The sequence below is a fragment of the Condylura cristata genome, unplaced genomic scaffold, assembly GCF_000260355.1.
Source record: "Condylura cristata isolate star-nosed mole 26May11 unplaced genomic scaffold, ConCri1.0 scaffold00006, whole genome shotgun sequence".
Classification (NCBI taxonomy): domain Eukaryota; kingdom Metazoa; phylum Chordata; class Mammalia; order Eulipotyphla; family Talpidae; genus Condylura; species Condylura cristata.
This window is the reverse complement of record NW_004567107.1, coordinates 62,908,530-62,925,280: the sequence shown is the minus strand read 5'-3', so window position 1 is coordinate 62,925,280 and position 16,751 is coordinate 62,908,530. Positions and strand designations below refer to the sequence as shown.

Here is a 16,751-nt window from a genome sequence, read left to right as displayed (position 1 = left end):
AAACATGTTAAATGCATTAATATTTCAATGTCTAGTCCTTTATCATGACTTTATAAGACAAGTACTGTCATGATTATCCTTACAGAAGAGGTAATGGTAGCTCAAGAAGATTAAATAATTTCCCATAGAACACAGCTAGGCAACACCAGATCTGAACAGGGATTTGACTCCAAAGTCCAAAGTCTAACCTCAAAATACTGTGTCACCAAGCATATGACCCTGGACACTTGCTTTTTAATTCTTATCAAGAGACTAGTTGTAGGCAATAAAGCTCATGAAGTATGCCAACCACACATGTGATCCACCCATTTTTCTGACAGCTGAATAAGACTATGATAGTTTGGTAATGACCCACAGTAAATCAGCTTTTTCCCTCCCATTTTAACTGAGTTGGAAAGATTATCAGTTTTCAGTATGGACTTCAAAAACATGAGTGTCTGAACTTCATTATCATGAGCTATTGTTGTGCCCACTGTTTATGAGATCTAATGCCATTCTTTCATGAAGATGCACAGGGAAAACTTCTCTTAGGATTAGTATGAGAAATGATTTACTTCTGTTTCAACTTAACAGAAATTACAATTGGGCCAGATCACTAAGAAGCTCCAGTAGCCACCTTTAGAGGGACAGGAACAAGTCTTAGCTCTGCATATATTCTGCAGTTTTCCCTTCTCCCCTCCCACTATCTCTTCCCTCCTCTCATTTGGGTTGATTCTGTTCATTTATTTATACAACTTTTTCACTTCAAAACCTTCAGGGCAGTGAGAAACAATAATTTCAGTGTGGTTGTAGAAAATAAAAATTCTTTTCTTTTTAAATAGAACTGGGGTAAAGGCCAGAGGTGCAGGGGCAGTGAGAGGATTCACCAGAGACAGTGGGGAGCAGAACAGGCAGACTGACAAAGTATACTGCTGAGGGAAGCAGCGGGCAGGTCAGGAGAGGTCTGCCATGCCATGTGGGTCACCTCCGGGGTGGGGATGGAACTCGCACTGAAGCAGCTGCGGCTCGCTTGCAGTGCTGCGTCCTAATCCACTATGCCACCAGGGTGGGCCGAAAAAAAATATTTCATCACACCTGCTACATAGCCCCTTCCAGAAGGTTTTCCCCAGGAAAATCAGAGAGAAGACTTGGATTAACTTGGAGTCTGATCCTTAGTTTTCTCTATTAATTATTAAGTCAATCAATCTAACCCATGGGCCAATGAAGGGGAGAAGAGCAAATGCACACTAAGGTCTGGCAGCTGCCCCCAGACAGCACCATTACGAGGTCTGCTTACTTAGTGACCATCTCTGAGATCTCCTGCGTCATGTTAAATAACTGTTAGTAGAAGACCAGTGTAAGTATCGTGGACCCACGAGTGCCTGTGCTATACCCATTGGTCACACCATGATAGCTTCTTGAATTCAACAGCAATCTGCCTCCACCAAGAGAAGATTGAAAACTTGTAAACCTGATCTAGCGCATTGCAAAGAGCAAAGGTAGAAAGTAGCGCTTCCCTTATCAGTGTCCTAGGAAATGCCACAAAAAGGCCTCTGCACTTACCTGTCTGCACCAGGTACCTGATACTAACTTCGTCAACTGGGAAAAAGGCAGCAGTTGCTCCATACTCTGGGCACATGTTGGCAATTGTAGCTCGGTCAGCAATGGACAACTGGGCTACTCCTGGCCCGAAGAACTCGACAAATTTGCCTACAACCCCAACCTGGCGCAGGTGCTGAGCAAAACAACAGAAAAATCTGAGTCCTGAGAGTTCATATTTAACATGCAGGATTATCACCTCATAATTCTTACAGCCTTGTGAGCAAACACAATGAGTTCACTGATTGACTTTTGATGTGCAATGAAAATAAAGCCTAAGGGTTACTTGGTTTGGATCCTGGAATAAAAAAAGGCATTACTGAAAAAAAATGGTGAAGTTTCTAGAGTTTAGTTAATAGCAACATACCAGTGCTAACTTCTTCACTTTGATATATTTATCATATTTATGTAAGATATTAACAACTGGGGAAGCTGGGAAACAGGCAACAGGAGCACTATTATCTTTCCATCAACTCAACTGGAAGTCTGACACAACAGTTATCAAAAAAATAAAGAAATGCCAAAAATGCAAATATCATTTAAAAAAAATTTCAAAACTGAAACAATCTCTCTATAATGAGATCACAGAAGTGCTTAGAAGTTTTAAATATTAAAAACACTAAATAATGACTTGTACCAGCTGAGTCAGTAAATGAGTCAGTAAATGGCTTATTTCTAAGGGCATAATGAAGAAACTTCCTAAAACAGATATAAATCAAATGTAACTGAAATACTGTCTGGCTCCCATATCTTTTCCAAAAAAACCATCAGCCTCAGTGACTGACATCGTGTTGTGGGAAGCCACATGGAAAGGCTGTTTTGGCTATTCTGGGATTTTGTCAAGTTCTGTGGGTGAGCTCTACATTTTCCCCATCCGAAGAATGATGCTATGGTAAGCTATGACATCTGTGGTAAGCTATAGCATGCAAATAAACCCAACTTTAAATTCCAAAGACAAAAACTAAGGAGAAGTTTTGCTGACTTTTAACAGTACTGTATCCAACTCAAAGCCCCATGCCTGCAAACTATCCAAACAGAATAACTTATGTTTGTGACCAAAAAAAGTCACTTTTTCTAGTAACTTTGCAAAGTGAAATTGTCTTTTGTGAAAAGAAGCAAATCATCAGAAGCATTACTTACTATCAGGGTTAAAGAAAAAAAACATTATTTTCTAGCTAAGAATTTACAAGAATGATATTTACAACCTCAGGATAGAGGTTATTTTTAGGAATGGGGAAGGCTAAAAGATGGCTTAACCATAAATATTAAATTTTATTTTTTAAAAGTAAAGCCTCTGTTAAGTCATGAATGTCCTTTTAACTTCTGTGTATTTCCCTATTTGGCAATTTCAAAAAATTTTTAATAGAAAAGATGAATGCAGCAGCAGAAAAGTAAAATTGAACACAGTTATCTAAAACTCAATCCATTATCTCTTCTGATGTCATCATGATTTCTAGGGCACATGGGAACCTCTAGAGAGGCTGCACCATGCATCTCCTCCCTGTTGTCCCTGGGACTCTCTTGTTGGGAGAGGCAGCATAGATGGTATTACCTTGGTAATGGTAAGCACGATGTCAGTGGATGTTACCAAGGGGTGAGGGTTCCCCATGAGCTTGTAGCCAATCACTTGGGGAAGCACCATGCTGATTGGCTGACCCAGCATGACAGCTTCTGCTTCGATACCACCCACACCTGCAAGGAATGAAAGGACAAAATCATGATTTCTTCTTCTACACTCAATCCCTCATGCATAATTCAGTGCCTTAGTAAACAGTAATCCAATTATAATGATTTACCAGTACAGATTATGTTTCTTTAAAGACCACTTACCTTTTTTCCACTTCCCTCTTCAAAATTCTTAAGTGTTTCTCTGTGTGGTCCTCACACACCTCTATCAAAATCTACTTGATTCTACATCAAGGGGAAAGTGGAGCACGGGGTCAGAGTCTCAGCACTATCAAGCTATTGCCAGCTACTGTGGCATGGGTTCAATCCTCTGCCAGAGGGGTGACCCACATGGCATGGCAGATGGCTCCTGTCTTGCTCACTGCTCCCCTCAGCAGTGTATTTCAGTGGATCCACCTGTTCTGCTCCCCACTCTGTCTCTGGTGAAGCCTCTCTGTCCCCCCCCCCCCTTCTATAACTCTGGCCTACACCTCAATTCTTGTATGCACAAATAAATAAATCTTAACAAAAACAAAGGGAGAGTGGGGCTCAGGAGTCCATACTAGGTGATTTTCATGTATTCTAAATGTCCCTAACCCTTATTGCAGTTCATCCTTCCCAGTATTATTATTGAATACCTTCCATATGCTGTTTTGGGCACTGGAACTCATAGTAGTAGATGACAGACAGAAATTTCTGTCTGGTACTTGTGAACATGCAAATTCATACTACTGGGATGTAATGGCATCAAAATAAATTGGGGCATCAACCATCGAAGAGCATGTATGGAACAGGAACCTGGAAGATCACTCACCCCAACCAAGAACACCCAAACCATCAATCATGGTAGTGTGTGAATCCGTGCCCACGAGGCTGTCTGGGTAGTAATATCCATCCTGATCAAATACCACTCTTGCCAAATACTCCAGATTCACCTGGTGGATAATCCCTGAGCCAGGAGGAATGATCCGCATGTTGCGAAAAGCTTGAGAACCCCACTAGAATTGGAAAATGGAAAGCACACTGTGAATGCCTGTCATACTTGTCCACAACCTGTCTCCATGCATCCCTCCTTCAGGTCTTTCAAGCTAGCCAATGTAACAAAACTCAGCCCATACCTTTAAAAATTCAAATCGTTCTCTATTTCTTTCAAATTCTAGGTCTTGATTCTTCTGTAAACTGTCTGCCCTGTTGGAAAAAAAAATGAATGTGTAAACTTAAAGACTTAAAATATTACTGGTCAAATTTATTGGAGATGAACAAACAAAATGGCAATTCTATCTGCAGACTTATAGGGTGCATTGATGCATTAATTTACAGGGGAGAGGTAATGAGTGAAAGTATTAAGAATAATTATTATTTGGTTTAAGTGACTCCTACCTTGCCTTTAAACATGGTGGGCAGAACACATTAAGTGAATGCAAGTCACAAATAATCGAGTCAATGTCTGCCTTTTAGGAACAGACACTGCACATCTGTGTCACAAATACCTCAAGTAGCACAAACTCTAATGTATGACCTTCTTTCCTACATCTCTTTTTCCTATCTGTTCACATATCATTTAATGGATGTCTCTCCTACCATTCAGTACTTATAGCCATAAAATTATTTATTCTAGAAAAAGCCTCCTAAATGATTTCTCTGCCTTAGAAGATTTAAGCTATCTTTTGGGGCTCTCCCTGATGGCACAGTGGGGTAAAGCACAGCACTATGAAGCTGTCTGCAGCTGCTGCAGCATGAGTTTAATCCCCAGCCAGGAAGCTGACCCACATAGCATGGCAGAGGTCTCCTGACTTGCCCACTTCTTCCCTCAACAGTGTATTTCAGTAGACTTGCTTGTTCTGCTCCCAACTATGTCTCTGGTAAATCCTCTCAGCACCCACACCTTTGTACTCCAGTTCTTGTATGTATAAATAAATAAGTCTTAAAAAAAAAAAACAAAACCCATATTTTGTGACCAGAATCAATTTTCCAAAACACAGATCACTAGCCAGAGCAATCAAGCAAGAGAAAGATATAAAAAGAATCCAAATTGGAAAAGAATACGTACAATCACTATTTATAAATAAGATAATATGCCCATAAAAACCTTAAGTTTCCACTAAAAAACTACTATATAATAAAGCAATAAAGTGACAGATTACAAAATCTATAAAGTCTGTTGCATTTCTATACACAGTGAACCAAAAACAGATCAAGAAAAATATTCCTAATTACAATACCATCAAAAAGCATTAAATACCTAAACAAAGGATGTGCAAGCCCTATTAAATGAAAAGTATAAGACGTTGTTAAAAGAAACTGAAGCAATATAAAGATTCAATGCAAAGTTTCAATGAAATTCTTTAGTAAAACAGAGAAAATATCACTGAAATTATATGGAACCTCAAAAGTCCCTGAATAGCCAAAGTAGTTCTGAAAAAAGAGGAGGGAGAGAGGTATCATGTTCCTAGACTAAACTATAGTATAAGGTCATAATAATAAAAAACAGTATGACAATGAAATTCAAAAAAAAAAAAAAAAGCACAGATAAAGGGAATAGAATTGAGATCCCTGAAATAAACCCATACTTTCACGGACAGTTATTCTAAACAAAGAGCCAAAAGTAAATGCTGGAGAAAGGTCCTTCAATAAACAGTGTTCAGATATTGATCAGCCACATGCAAAAAAATGAAACTAGAACACTCACTCCACAGGAAAAAACTAACTCAAATGAATGAAGATGCCCAAAGCTTGGTCTTATATAGGAAATACATAGAAGAACACAGGCAAAACACTGCATGACAGCATTTTCAGTGATGCCATTCAGTGGTGTCTTCAACTCCAAAAGCAATCTAAACAAAAGCAAAAATAAATGGCATGACATTAAGCTAGAAATTTTCTGCACAGTGAACAAAAAGATACTCTTCTGGAACAGAAAGTATTTGTACTTTATATGTCCAAAAGGGACTAATATCCAAAATTTACAAATAACTAATAGAACTCAACAAAAAAGAAAACAATTATAAAGATGGCATGAAAGTTAAAAGAGACACTTCTCCAAAGAAGACATAGATGGTGAGTAGACGCACGAGAGAAATGTTCAACATTACTTATCAGGGGAATATAAATGAAAACCACAATGAGATGCCATCTCACTCTTCCAAGAATATTCACATCAAAAACCCAGAAACAAGTGTTGGCAAGGAATCCTTGTACACTGTTGGTGGAAATGTACACTTGTGCAGCCTTTATGGACACAGTATGGAGGTTCCTCAAAACATTAAAAACATATCTACCATATTCTCCAGCAATTCCACCTCCTGGTATTTGTCCAAAAAACATAAACACACTAATTGAAAGATATGCTTTCCTACGTTCACTGTAGCCCTGTGTGCAATAGTCAAGTTATGGAATCATCTTCAGTGCCCGAAGACAGATGAATGGATTAGGAAGATGAGGTATATATACCTAATGGAATGCTAGTCAGCTATTAAGACATGAAATTTTGCCATTTGTGACAATATGAATAAAATGGGATTATGTGAAGTGAAATAAGTCAGAAAAAGAAAAGACAAATATTGGTTAATTTTATTCATATACTTTATACAGAGAAACAAAGGAATAGACAAAACAAATCCAACAATATGAAGCCACTAGAAGGAGAGGGCAAGGTGAGAGAGTAAGTGGGGGAAAGGGTCCATTAGACTATGGTGGACATTTATAGGTGCTTTGGCAGTGGGTATGGCAGAACTAGATACATATGAAGAGGTATTAGTCTATTCTCCTAAAACATGTAGTGATGTAAACTGATGTTACCTAAAAACAAAACCCACACAGATCATGACTCATCTGAAATTTGTCAACAGCTTTCCATTTCCTAATAAAGAACAAATTTCTTGCCTTAAAATAAAATTTGGCCTTCCCTGGTGGCACAATGGGTTGGGACGCAGCACTATAAGCTGGTGGCAGCTGCTTCAGTGAGAGTTCGATCCCCATCCTGGAGGTGACCCACAGGGTGTGGCAGACCTCTCCTGACCTGCCTTCTGCTCCCCTCAGCAGTGTACTTCATCAATCTACCTGTTCTGCTCCCCACTCTGTCTCTGGTGAATCCTGTCACCACCCCTACACCTCTGGTCTGTACCCCAGCTCCAGCTCTGTATGTCTAAATAAATAATTTTTAAAGACTTACTTATTTGTGTATATAGCACTGGGGTACAGGCCAGAGGTGCAGGGGTGGTGACAGGATTCACCAAAGACAGAGTGGGGAGCAGAACAGGCAGAGATCATCGAAGTACCACTGCTGAGGGGAGCAGCGGGTGGGTCAGGGTCCACCATGTGGATCACCTCCGGGGCAGCCGGGGATCGAACTCATGCTGAAGTGGCTTTAGCTTCTTAGTGCTGTGCTTTAACCCACTGCGCCACCAGGCAGGGCCCTAAATAAATAATCTTTAAAAAAAAAAATTATAAGTTGTGTGCTACTTTCAGTCCAGTCTTTCAGCTTCAGTCACACTGTAGGCCTCATAGTCTCCCCAAATTCCACCTTCCTCATGACTTGAACACTCTACTCTCTGTGCAGAATTAGTTCTTCAATTCTTCTCTTCTGAACAAAACCCTTAGGTCCCAGATCAAGTGATACTTTTTGAAGGAACCTGTGACTGGTGCATCCACCTCTTCTGCCAAACTGACACTTATGGATGCCCAGTCATCACCCCTTGTCCTCTTGCCTCAGCACTAGGAAATGTCAGAGCTTCTCAGAGCCACAGCAGGGCTGGAAGGGGAATGTAATATAAACAGCATTTTCACAAGACAGGCAGAAACCAGAAACACTCAGGCTGTCTTAGTTTAATTCCAGGTAAAAACATTCCTATTTATGAAAACAAAACATTGATTATGCTAATTTGGTTCAATTAACATACTCCAAGTTATTGGGATGAATAGAGTTATGGAATTCTGACTTTTCCATGCTCACAACTTTCCTAACTTAATCCAATCTAGTGTGCTGTTAACATGACTGAGTGTGAATGGCCCACAGACTAAAGAGGAAATTTGTTAGTTACATAATCTAAATTTAGTTTGGACACAGTTTACAATTTCTAGTATTAGACATAATGGTATTTGAAAAATTCAAAAATAAGATACTTTTCCCACTCATGAAATCTGATCATAAACGGCTATGATATTCTCATTGGGATTTGTTTTTTAAAGTTATTTCTGAGATTGTTTGTAAAACATTACAATACTACTTTAGATGATCAATTCCTAAAGATGGTGTGATGCCAGTATTATTCAAAACAGGCAAAGAAGTTAGATATACTTAACTGAGGAAAAAATTAGGTTTTACCAATCATTATCCAATTTTTCTCGTTCATTTCTGGGAGCAACTGGAAACAAGCCCACAGCACAATGTTGCGCCAAGGCTGAGACCTATCACATTTAATTCCTTACAAAAATGAGGAAATAGTCTGGGAGGTCAAATTGCAAAACCAAACTCAAGAAATAAAAACAAACCACCACAATGAAAACACTTCTAGCAGAAATGTTCTCTTTTAATAACACACATAAAAGATAGTGTTGCTAGATCTGGATACCATTTTGGATCAAAGTTCATCCTTGGGCCTTGCTGTTTTTATCATAATTTTTTTAGTATTACAATGTAAATGAAAAAAGGTCCATAAAAAAATTACAGCCAGAGTTGACAGATATCAAGGTTTAAAAAGAAAAAAATTGTAGTAAACTTCATGATGACCCAGATTCATTAAGAGCTTAGGAGTTCTTTGAATTGTGAGTTAAAACACACTGAAATAATTACATTGTTGTTCTCATTAGTACTTTCACCTTTCAGACTACTGAAATGGTGAATATATTGACACCAATGACAGTTTACAAAAAAGGTAAAGTTATGCATGATTTTGTGAGGCCATTTTTATTATTCTGCAGTAGGATGTCAAGAATGCCTTTATTCTCAAATAGGGTAACAGTTTATGTGAATATTTTTAACTACTCTTCCCTTTGAAACTAAAATATTAATCTGAACTAATGATTTAAGGTAGGGGAAAAAGGCATGTTGCTAAAGGAAAGCAAAATGCTGATCAGTATCCAGTCTGTTTACTCAGTTCATAGACAAAGTACTGATTTCTCCTTATCCTAAATTTATGTGGCTTAGATAATGGCAAGATTAATTTGAAATAATCAATTTCTACATTTCTCTTGAGGTTGTATGGAACCTATTCAAATCCCCAAGGAAACAAAGCTTTTTTCCTCCATTGAATGTTTTAGAGTCTTAAATAATTTTCCTATAAAAAACAATAGTTTATTCTAAAAATAAAGAACAATTAGAATTCCAGAGATCATTTAGTTATTTGTCAGCTCTTCAGAATTATTTAATTTCTGCTAACTTTTCTTCATCTGAGATCACTCTACATATGCAATTCATATCTAGCTCACTGAACTGAGTAACATGTTCCAAGTGCTATTAAGGATATTATAGATATAACTGTCAAAACTACCTAACAATTCACTTTAAGGACGTACCATAATTTAACAAATCATTTTCCTTTGTTGAACATTTAGAATGCTTCTAAGTCCTCATGATAAATATTATCTTAATGAACACTATTTCAGTCATAAAGCTTTTTCTGAATTTCCGATTATCTAGAAGTGGAAATTCTAGGAAAAAGGATATGGGCATTTCTAATTTACAGTGTTATCAACTGTGTATAAAAATGTCAACCTCATTACACCTTTATAATTAATAATGTTTGTTTTCTAATCTTAACTATGCCGATAAGAGAAAATGGTATCTCAAGGATTTAATTTATTTTTATTACTTTAAGTTTGCACGCCTTTCCCTACCATACCATCTGCATTCCCTTATATTATGAAATGCCCACTTTCCTTGTCCATTTATCTGCTGAGTTTTACTAGTTTTCTAAATGGATCATACACATTCTTTATTAAAAATTCATGCTTTGTCAAACTTGCGGCATATATTTTTCAAGTTATTTTGTTAACTTTGAAGTCCTTAAATCTTTAGATTGTTTTCCTTTTATGATTCATTCGTTGCTTCTAAATTTAGGTCATTCTTACCAAGTTATCTGACAACTTTTTCATGATTTTATCTTTATTAATACTTTAATTCATATGAATATTTCTCTTCATCAAATAAATTTTCTTAGAAATGTGCAGAATAGCTATTTCTTGCCCCACTGATAGTTGACAATAATAGTATGTAGTTAAATTGCTAAGTTAAAAAACTAGCCTTTCAGCAGCCTATCTGGTTGTCTTCCTTGTATCCAAACCCTGCTGTGTAATCTGGCAGTTATTTCTACAAAAGATGGAACTGTGGGCTTCAGCGTGTGACTTGCTTTGATTAATCTGAATAAATGTGACTGTATGCGGTTCTTGATTAGACCACCTCAAGAGCTATTTCAAATTCAAATTCTTTGCTGGCTCTCCTGTGCTCCCAGATGGCTGCTTTCTCCTTCAGCCGGGACCCACAAAGAGACACACGGAATTGAGCTGTCCCCTTGCAGGACATGCAGAGCAGTCAAACCCAGCACTGCTGCATGAAACGGCTGCCCAAGGGCACTCGTTCAGAGAAACTGAACTCCCACCCAGCTTGCAGATGTGTAAGAAACACCTTGACTGGCACCTAGATTTTAGGGTAATTGGTGAAAATCTGTCAGGAGGAAAGAACTGGATATCCCAAACAACAGAAACAAAAAGAAAACCAGAAAAGAAAGGGATCAGTATTATAGTTATCCACATAGAGAAGCAGAGACAGATAGATATGAATCAGTTGCATGGAATCAAGGAATAAGACTCTAGTAGTTTGAAAAAACACCAAACTCTCTTGAAGTCACACGTACTTGTATTGAAAAGCTCTCATGGATGAAATTCATGTGTGGGTCTTCACCTAGATCCTAAGCTAGAGTTAAACACAAGCTGCTTCCATCCAAAAAATAGGAAAAAAAAAAGATTTAAAGACTATATGTCAAGAGATATTTTGCAATAGAGGGTGCAATGGGTTAAGGCACAGCACTATCAAGCTCTCTGAAGCCACTGCAACAAGAGTTGGATTCCCAGCGAGGGAGGTGACCCACAAGGTGTGGCAGACCTCTCCTGACCCACCTGTTGCTCCCCTCTGCAGTGTATTTCAGTAGATCTGCCTGTTCTGCTCCCCCTGTGTCTCTGGTGAATCCTCTCACCCCTGCTCCCATATCTCTGGCCTGTTCCTCAGTTCTTATATGCATAAGTAAATAAATCTTTAATAATAATAATAATAAAACAGGGAAAAGAAGAGTACAGGGACTATGGTGATGGTTCACAGGTGAATTGGTGGTGGGGAATTTTAAGGGCACTAAACTTGAAAGGAGAAAGCATACAAGCATGCATGTACAAAACTGAACTTTGATGTAAAAAATATATATATATATGTGTGTGTGTGTGTGTGTGTGTGTGTGTGTGTGTGTGTGTGTGTATATCGCTTAAATTATTTATACACATATCAGAAAATCCAGGTTTTCATCTTAATCTCTTACCTTCTGTTGAAATCAACCTGGATGGAATGATCAATTACAAGATCAGCAGGACAGACAGGATTTATTTTCTCTGGATCTCCACCTAATTTTTTCACAGCATCACGCATTGCAGCAAAGTCAACCACAGCAGGCACACCCCTAAGAAAAGGGAGAATTAAGCAGAAAATAAATCTGTTAAGGTGTACTTGGATTTTTCAGCTTTCCCTCCACTGATAATACTGGCAGTAGGACTATCTCAACGGTGGAGCTGACTATAGATGACTCAGAAAGTACAAGTTTCTAAACACATTTTCTTAAGCAGAAATCAATTAGGTAGTAAATGTCAGGACTGAGAGGTGTCTCCATATGCAGTTTTATCACTGCGTTAAAGCTAAAGAGAGACACTAAGCTTGGTGACTCCAGATCTCTCATTGCCGTAACTGTCCCCATTCACATGGTGGGATGACAAAGACCTAGAAATGACATAGAAATCATACCTCCAGCTTCAGACTGTTTTAAAGGGCTGGGAACAATTCAGAATAGCAGGCTATAAATCAAATTTTATTAAGTGAATTTTCCCCATTTATTAAGTCAGTACAAAATTTGGGTGCTCTTCTTGTATAAAAATAAAATGTGGTTTCTAGAAGGATGAAATAGTATTTTAAAATGTTAAGGTAGGGCCCTTCCTGGTGGTGCAGTGGGTTAAAGCACAGCACCAAGAAGCTAAAGCCACTTCAGCAAGAGTTTGGACCCCTCCCTGGAGGTGACCCACATGGCGCTGCAGACCTCTCCTGACCCGCCCGCTGCTCCCCTCAGCACTGTACTTCATCAGTTGGCCTGTTCTGCCCCCACTGTTTCTCTGGTGAACCCTCTCACCACCCCTGCACCTCTGGCCTGTACCCCAGTTCTATATGCACAAATAAATAAATCTTAAAAAAGAAAATGCTAAGGTAGTATTTCAAAATGTTAAGGGTGAGATGGGAAGCAAAGGTTTCTGGGAATAGCAGTATGTGTGAACTAAAGTTTAACAGCGACAAGTCAGGCCCTGTGAACTCTGTATCACATCAATGTTCCAAGGTCAGCTGTTTGGAACCTAGTTCACTGGGTGACTGGACCTGGGGGAGTAAAGATTCCAGTATCACTCACCCCAAGCTGTTTCTTTCACCACTTGCTAGTATTATGTAGGACCAGGATCTCTGAGACCAAAGATGACAATCCTTGTTATAGGAAAAGGCTACTATCTACATGCCCCAATTTATCTGAGACAATCCTGACTGATGCCCATTATTGGCTGGGTCTTAATGCCTATTTCTGCTTTAAAGGTATCAGGAATTTGGGTGGTAAGTTATAGTTGCTCTGTGTGTATGTGTGTGTGTAAAGCTTTCTCTAAAGGCTGACAGATTGGGAGGAGGAGAGTGAGGTGACATATTAGACTCACGTAAAGTCCTGCAGGATGACGCGGGCAGGTTTAAATGGGACTTCTATGTTCTTATGCTGCATGACATTCCAATTTAGGATATTTTCAATGTCATTTTTCTTCACCAAAAATTGATCACAGTTCCGAACAGCTGCCTCCAAGAGAACTCTGACAGAAAATGGTAAGCGTCCTAGGAGTAAAGGAGAAAGTACAACAAAATAAACGCCATGGAACACCCTATTATAAGAGTTCTATAAAGTCAATCTTTATACAAGTTTGATACCAAGCATCAGACTGTTCTTCCAATGGGGAAAAAATGTAATGTTTAAATTAATCCAACAGTTTGTGGTTACTGAATGGGTTTAAGAGCACTCAGTAGTAGAAATAATCTGCAGACTAAGCAAAAATAAAATATTTCAGTTTATTCTTTATATTAACACTTACCTGGCCCTGGATTAATGAAAACTAATGTTCAAGAAATGAGAAAATAATCCATTTCAATTATGGCAGTTGAGACCAAAGTATAATCATGTACATCTTTCAAAGGCAATAAGATCTTAAACATCGTGTATTACGGATACTAGCAACCATGGTTTCTAAGATAAAACCACAGTAACTCATAAGAAAAACTACTTTGTTTATTTGTAAAGTAAAAGCTCCATACTGAGGTAGGAAAATTATTTACTAATAATATCTAGAAAAGGCAAGCGTGCAAAGGCAGAACGAACACAGGATGTGGAATACAAAAGATTGTGTCTTTGTCCTCTGCTACCCACAGAGTTGTTATTTGATCATGTCACTGACCCTCTCTGGGCCACAGCTTCCTCAGGACTATAAAATATACATATTTGTAAGTACTGGGTTTCTCCTGTGGATTATGTATACATCTGAATTTTATATCTCTTAGAATATTATGGTAAACATTTTGAAAAGTTAATGTATTATAGCAGCATTTCCCTGGCTTTATTAATAAAATTATATAAAAAAATTAAAAGAAGGGCTTCTTACATTTTATAAACAAGATCCCACAGGGTTGCTATTAAATAATATAACATATGTACAAAGACTAGACTATAAAGTTTTACCAAGATGCAACAGGTCTGTAATCACCATTAGCCACTTACACAAGAGCAATGTGAGAAAGGCGAGCCGCGTGTTTGTGTGCTTTATCCAGCACACACAGCCATTCTCTGCTGCTCCCTCTTCCAACTCTCTTAAAGACTAATTCATTACATTGCTTTATTCTTATGCAAGTAACATTCTAATTGCGCTGGAGCAATTACATCATAGAGCTGGGTTCCTACCATATCGCGAATCCTCCAGTTTATTCAAATTGAAGAATTTCTTCCCTGGTTCTGCAGGATCCAAAGGCTCAGCAAGATGTGCAAATGGGTTGCTCATGATTCCTGATGCCCACTCCCTGAGAAGGAAAGGAACATTCAATCTTATGTTCAAAGAAAGACACGAGTGTCTCTGCTCTTTAACGACAGTACAGGTTCCCTTTAGGGTTATGACTTCTTATCTTTCCAAAGTAGGAGAAAGGTAGGACACAAATGAATACAAGAGCCATATTCTTAGCACATAAAATGGGCTGTGATAGGCAGCATTTATCTCGCAAGAGAGCAGAGCATCTTAAACTTCTTTTGTCTTATTTCTACAATTCCTTTCACTAATGAGATACAGGGAGAAGGGAAGTGAACGATGTGTCTTGGTAAATCTTAAACTATGAACAGACCTCATAGCTGGACTCATGTCTGGCTAGGCAGGAGGTAAGATGCCCACAGAGGTGACATTACGCAACTGTTTAAAACTTGAACTTTGGAAGTAGGAACATGAAAGCAGTTCTCTGCTGTAACAGTTTCTACAGCATTTTAAATAAATAAATATGTTAGTTGGAAGTCTTCCTGACTCACGTTTGCATTTGGTAGCAATAGTGTGTCCACATCCGGGGATCTTTAAGATACACTGTGGTGGCATAAAACCCCCAGATATGTGTAGGCAGGCTTCTCCAATATCTCTTTACATACTACAAGCAGTAAACAAGCGAGGATCTGTTCCTGGCCTCCATCACACACATCAACAGCGATTTCAAATAACTATATAAGTTAGAGCAAAATTCCTTGGGGCAAGAGTCAGAAAGACTTACTTTTCTAAATGACTTTGCATGTTTGCAGCATGATTATCAAATCAACTCAACTGTGGGCCCTTTTGACCAAAGGATTACCAGACTGTCCCCTGCCCCAAATTACCCTGGCAGATGATCTGGACCAGAAGAAAGGTAAGGCAACCAGAAAGGGAAAATTTGGGTCAGGCGTGATGGAGAGGGCAGAGGTAATCCTGAGCAGGCAAATAATGCAGCAGCTGGAAGAGAAAACAAGTGGTAGATGGATTAGAAGCAAAGTATTTTTATATTAAATTTATAAAAGTTAGGAAAAAATGGTTGCTGAGTGAGTGGAGAATCTGAATACCAGGTGTGGTTTTCAGGCTACTGCCTTTAGTTTTGGGGGGGAAGCAGGCATATAAGATGAAGGGCTACAGAAATGCAAGAGATTTGTTACTCATCCCAGCTAAACAAGGAGTCAACGAGGAGGAAACAACCTGTACATGCACATTGTTCAGTAAGGAACATGGATGCTTGTCTCCAGAAGCACACATTGATAAGTATGTGCACCTAGGAAATGAGACCAGTAACTTCACTCTAAAGAATATGTAAATTTAGGGCCCTCCCTGGTGGCACAAAGGGTTAAAGCACTGCACTAATAAGCTGGAGCCACTTCTGCTTGAGTTCAATCCCCATCCCAGAGGTGATCCACATGGTAACCACGCAGACCTCTCCTCACCCGCCTGCTGCTCCCCTCAACAGTGTACCTCGATGATCTGCCTGTTCTGCTCCCCACTTTGTCTCTGGTGAATCCTCTCACCGCCCCTGCACCTCTGGCTTGTACCCCAGTTCTGTATGCACAAATAAATAAAAATCTTTAAAAAAAAAAAGGCATTTAAGAATATGTAAATTTAAAAAGGCAGTAGTGCTCTTCTTTGGTTTGTCACTGACATTGCTGTCCCTTGTCTTAACTTTTCCACTCACACAGTAGCAACTGCAACAATCAAATTGCTGTGTTGCCTGTCTGGAGAATAAACTGACAGAAGAGTTGATCTTCTGCAGAGTCTGTGGACAGTTCTGAATCTCCACATCCAGGAGAGGTGATGGGAAGCCCTCTCAGAACCAGGAAAGGTGGGCCATTCACATCTATTCATCCCTATCTCTGTGTTAAGTCCTAAAAGTCTTGGGAACCAAAGATTCTCTGGCAAAAGCACTTGTTAAATTATATGGCATTTGCCAAGAAGTAGTGAGGACAAAAACGTGTCAACTGACTACTATGTTGTAGCTTACAGACACCCTGGGCATAATTCTGGAAGCCTTGCATAATCCCTACTATTTCCACCATCTTCTCAAGCCAGCTGATATGTCGGTAGGGACATGGTGACCAATGTAGCTCTTACAGAAAATTCCTGGTGTACTCCCCCATCTCCTTTTCCTTAGAAACTAGTTAACTGTCTGGTTTCACTATATTAATGAAGCAAATTCCACT

General features: G+C 38.9%; 2 protein-coding genes across 2 annotated transcripts in view; one reads left to right on the top strand and one right to left on the bottom strand.

The window, feature by feature from the left end:
• Positions 1-16,751, top strand: part of TOPORS (topoisomerase I binding, arginine/serine-rich, E3 ubiquitin protein ligase) — a 122,538-nt gene that overhangs the window by 50,956 nt on the left and 54,831 nt on the right. The gene's annotated exons all lie outside the window — the stretch shown is intronic.
• The window catches only part of ACO1 (aconitase 1, soluble), a 52,718-nt gene that overhangs the window by 18,854 nt on the left and 17,113 nt on the right, over positions 1-16,751 (bottom strand). The window contains exons 2-9 of the mRNA XM_004677708.2: positions 15,411-15,522; positions 14,466-14,581; positions 13,183-13,351; positions 11,766-11,903; positions 4,362-4,431; positions 4,058-4,241; positions 3,131-3,270; positions 1,543-1,714 (exon numbers count right to left, since the gene is read on the bottom strand). Of these exons, the coding sequence (XP_004677765.1) occupies positions 1,543-1,714; positions 3,131-3,270; positions 4,058-4,241; positions 4,362-4,431; positions 11,766-11,903; positions 13,183-13,351; positions 14,466-14,562 (970 nt within the window). The 5' untranslated portion in view covers positions 14,563-14,581; positions 15,411-15,522. The remainder of the gene's footprint in view (positions 1-1,542; positions 1,715-3,130; positions 3,271-4,057; positions 4,242-4,361; positions 4,432-11,765; positions 11,904-13,182; positions 13,352-14,465; positions 14,582-15,410; positions 15,523-16,751) is intronic.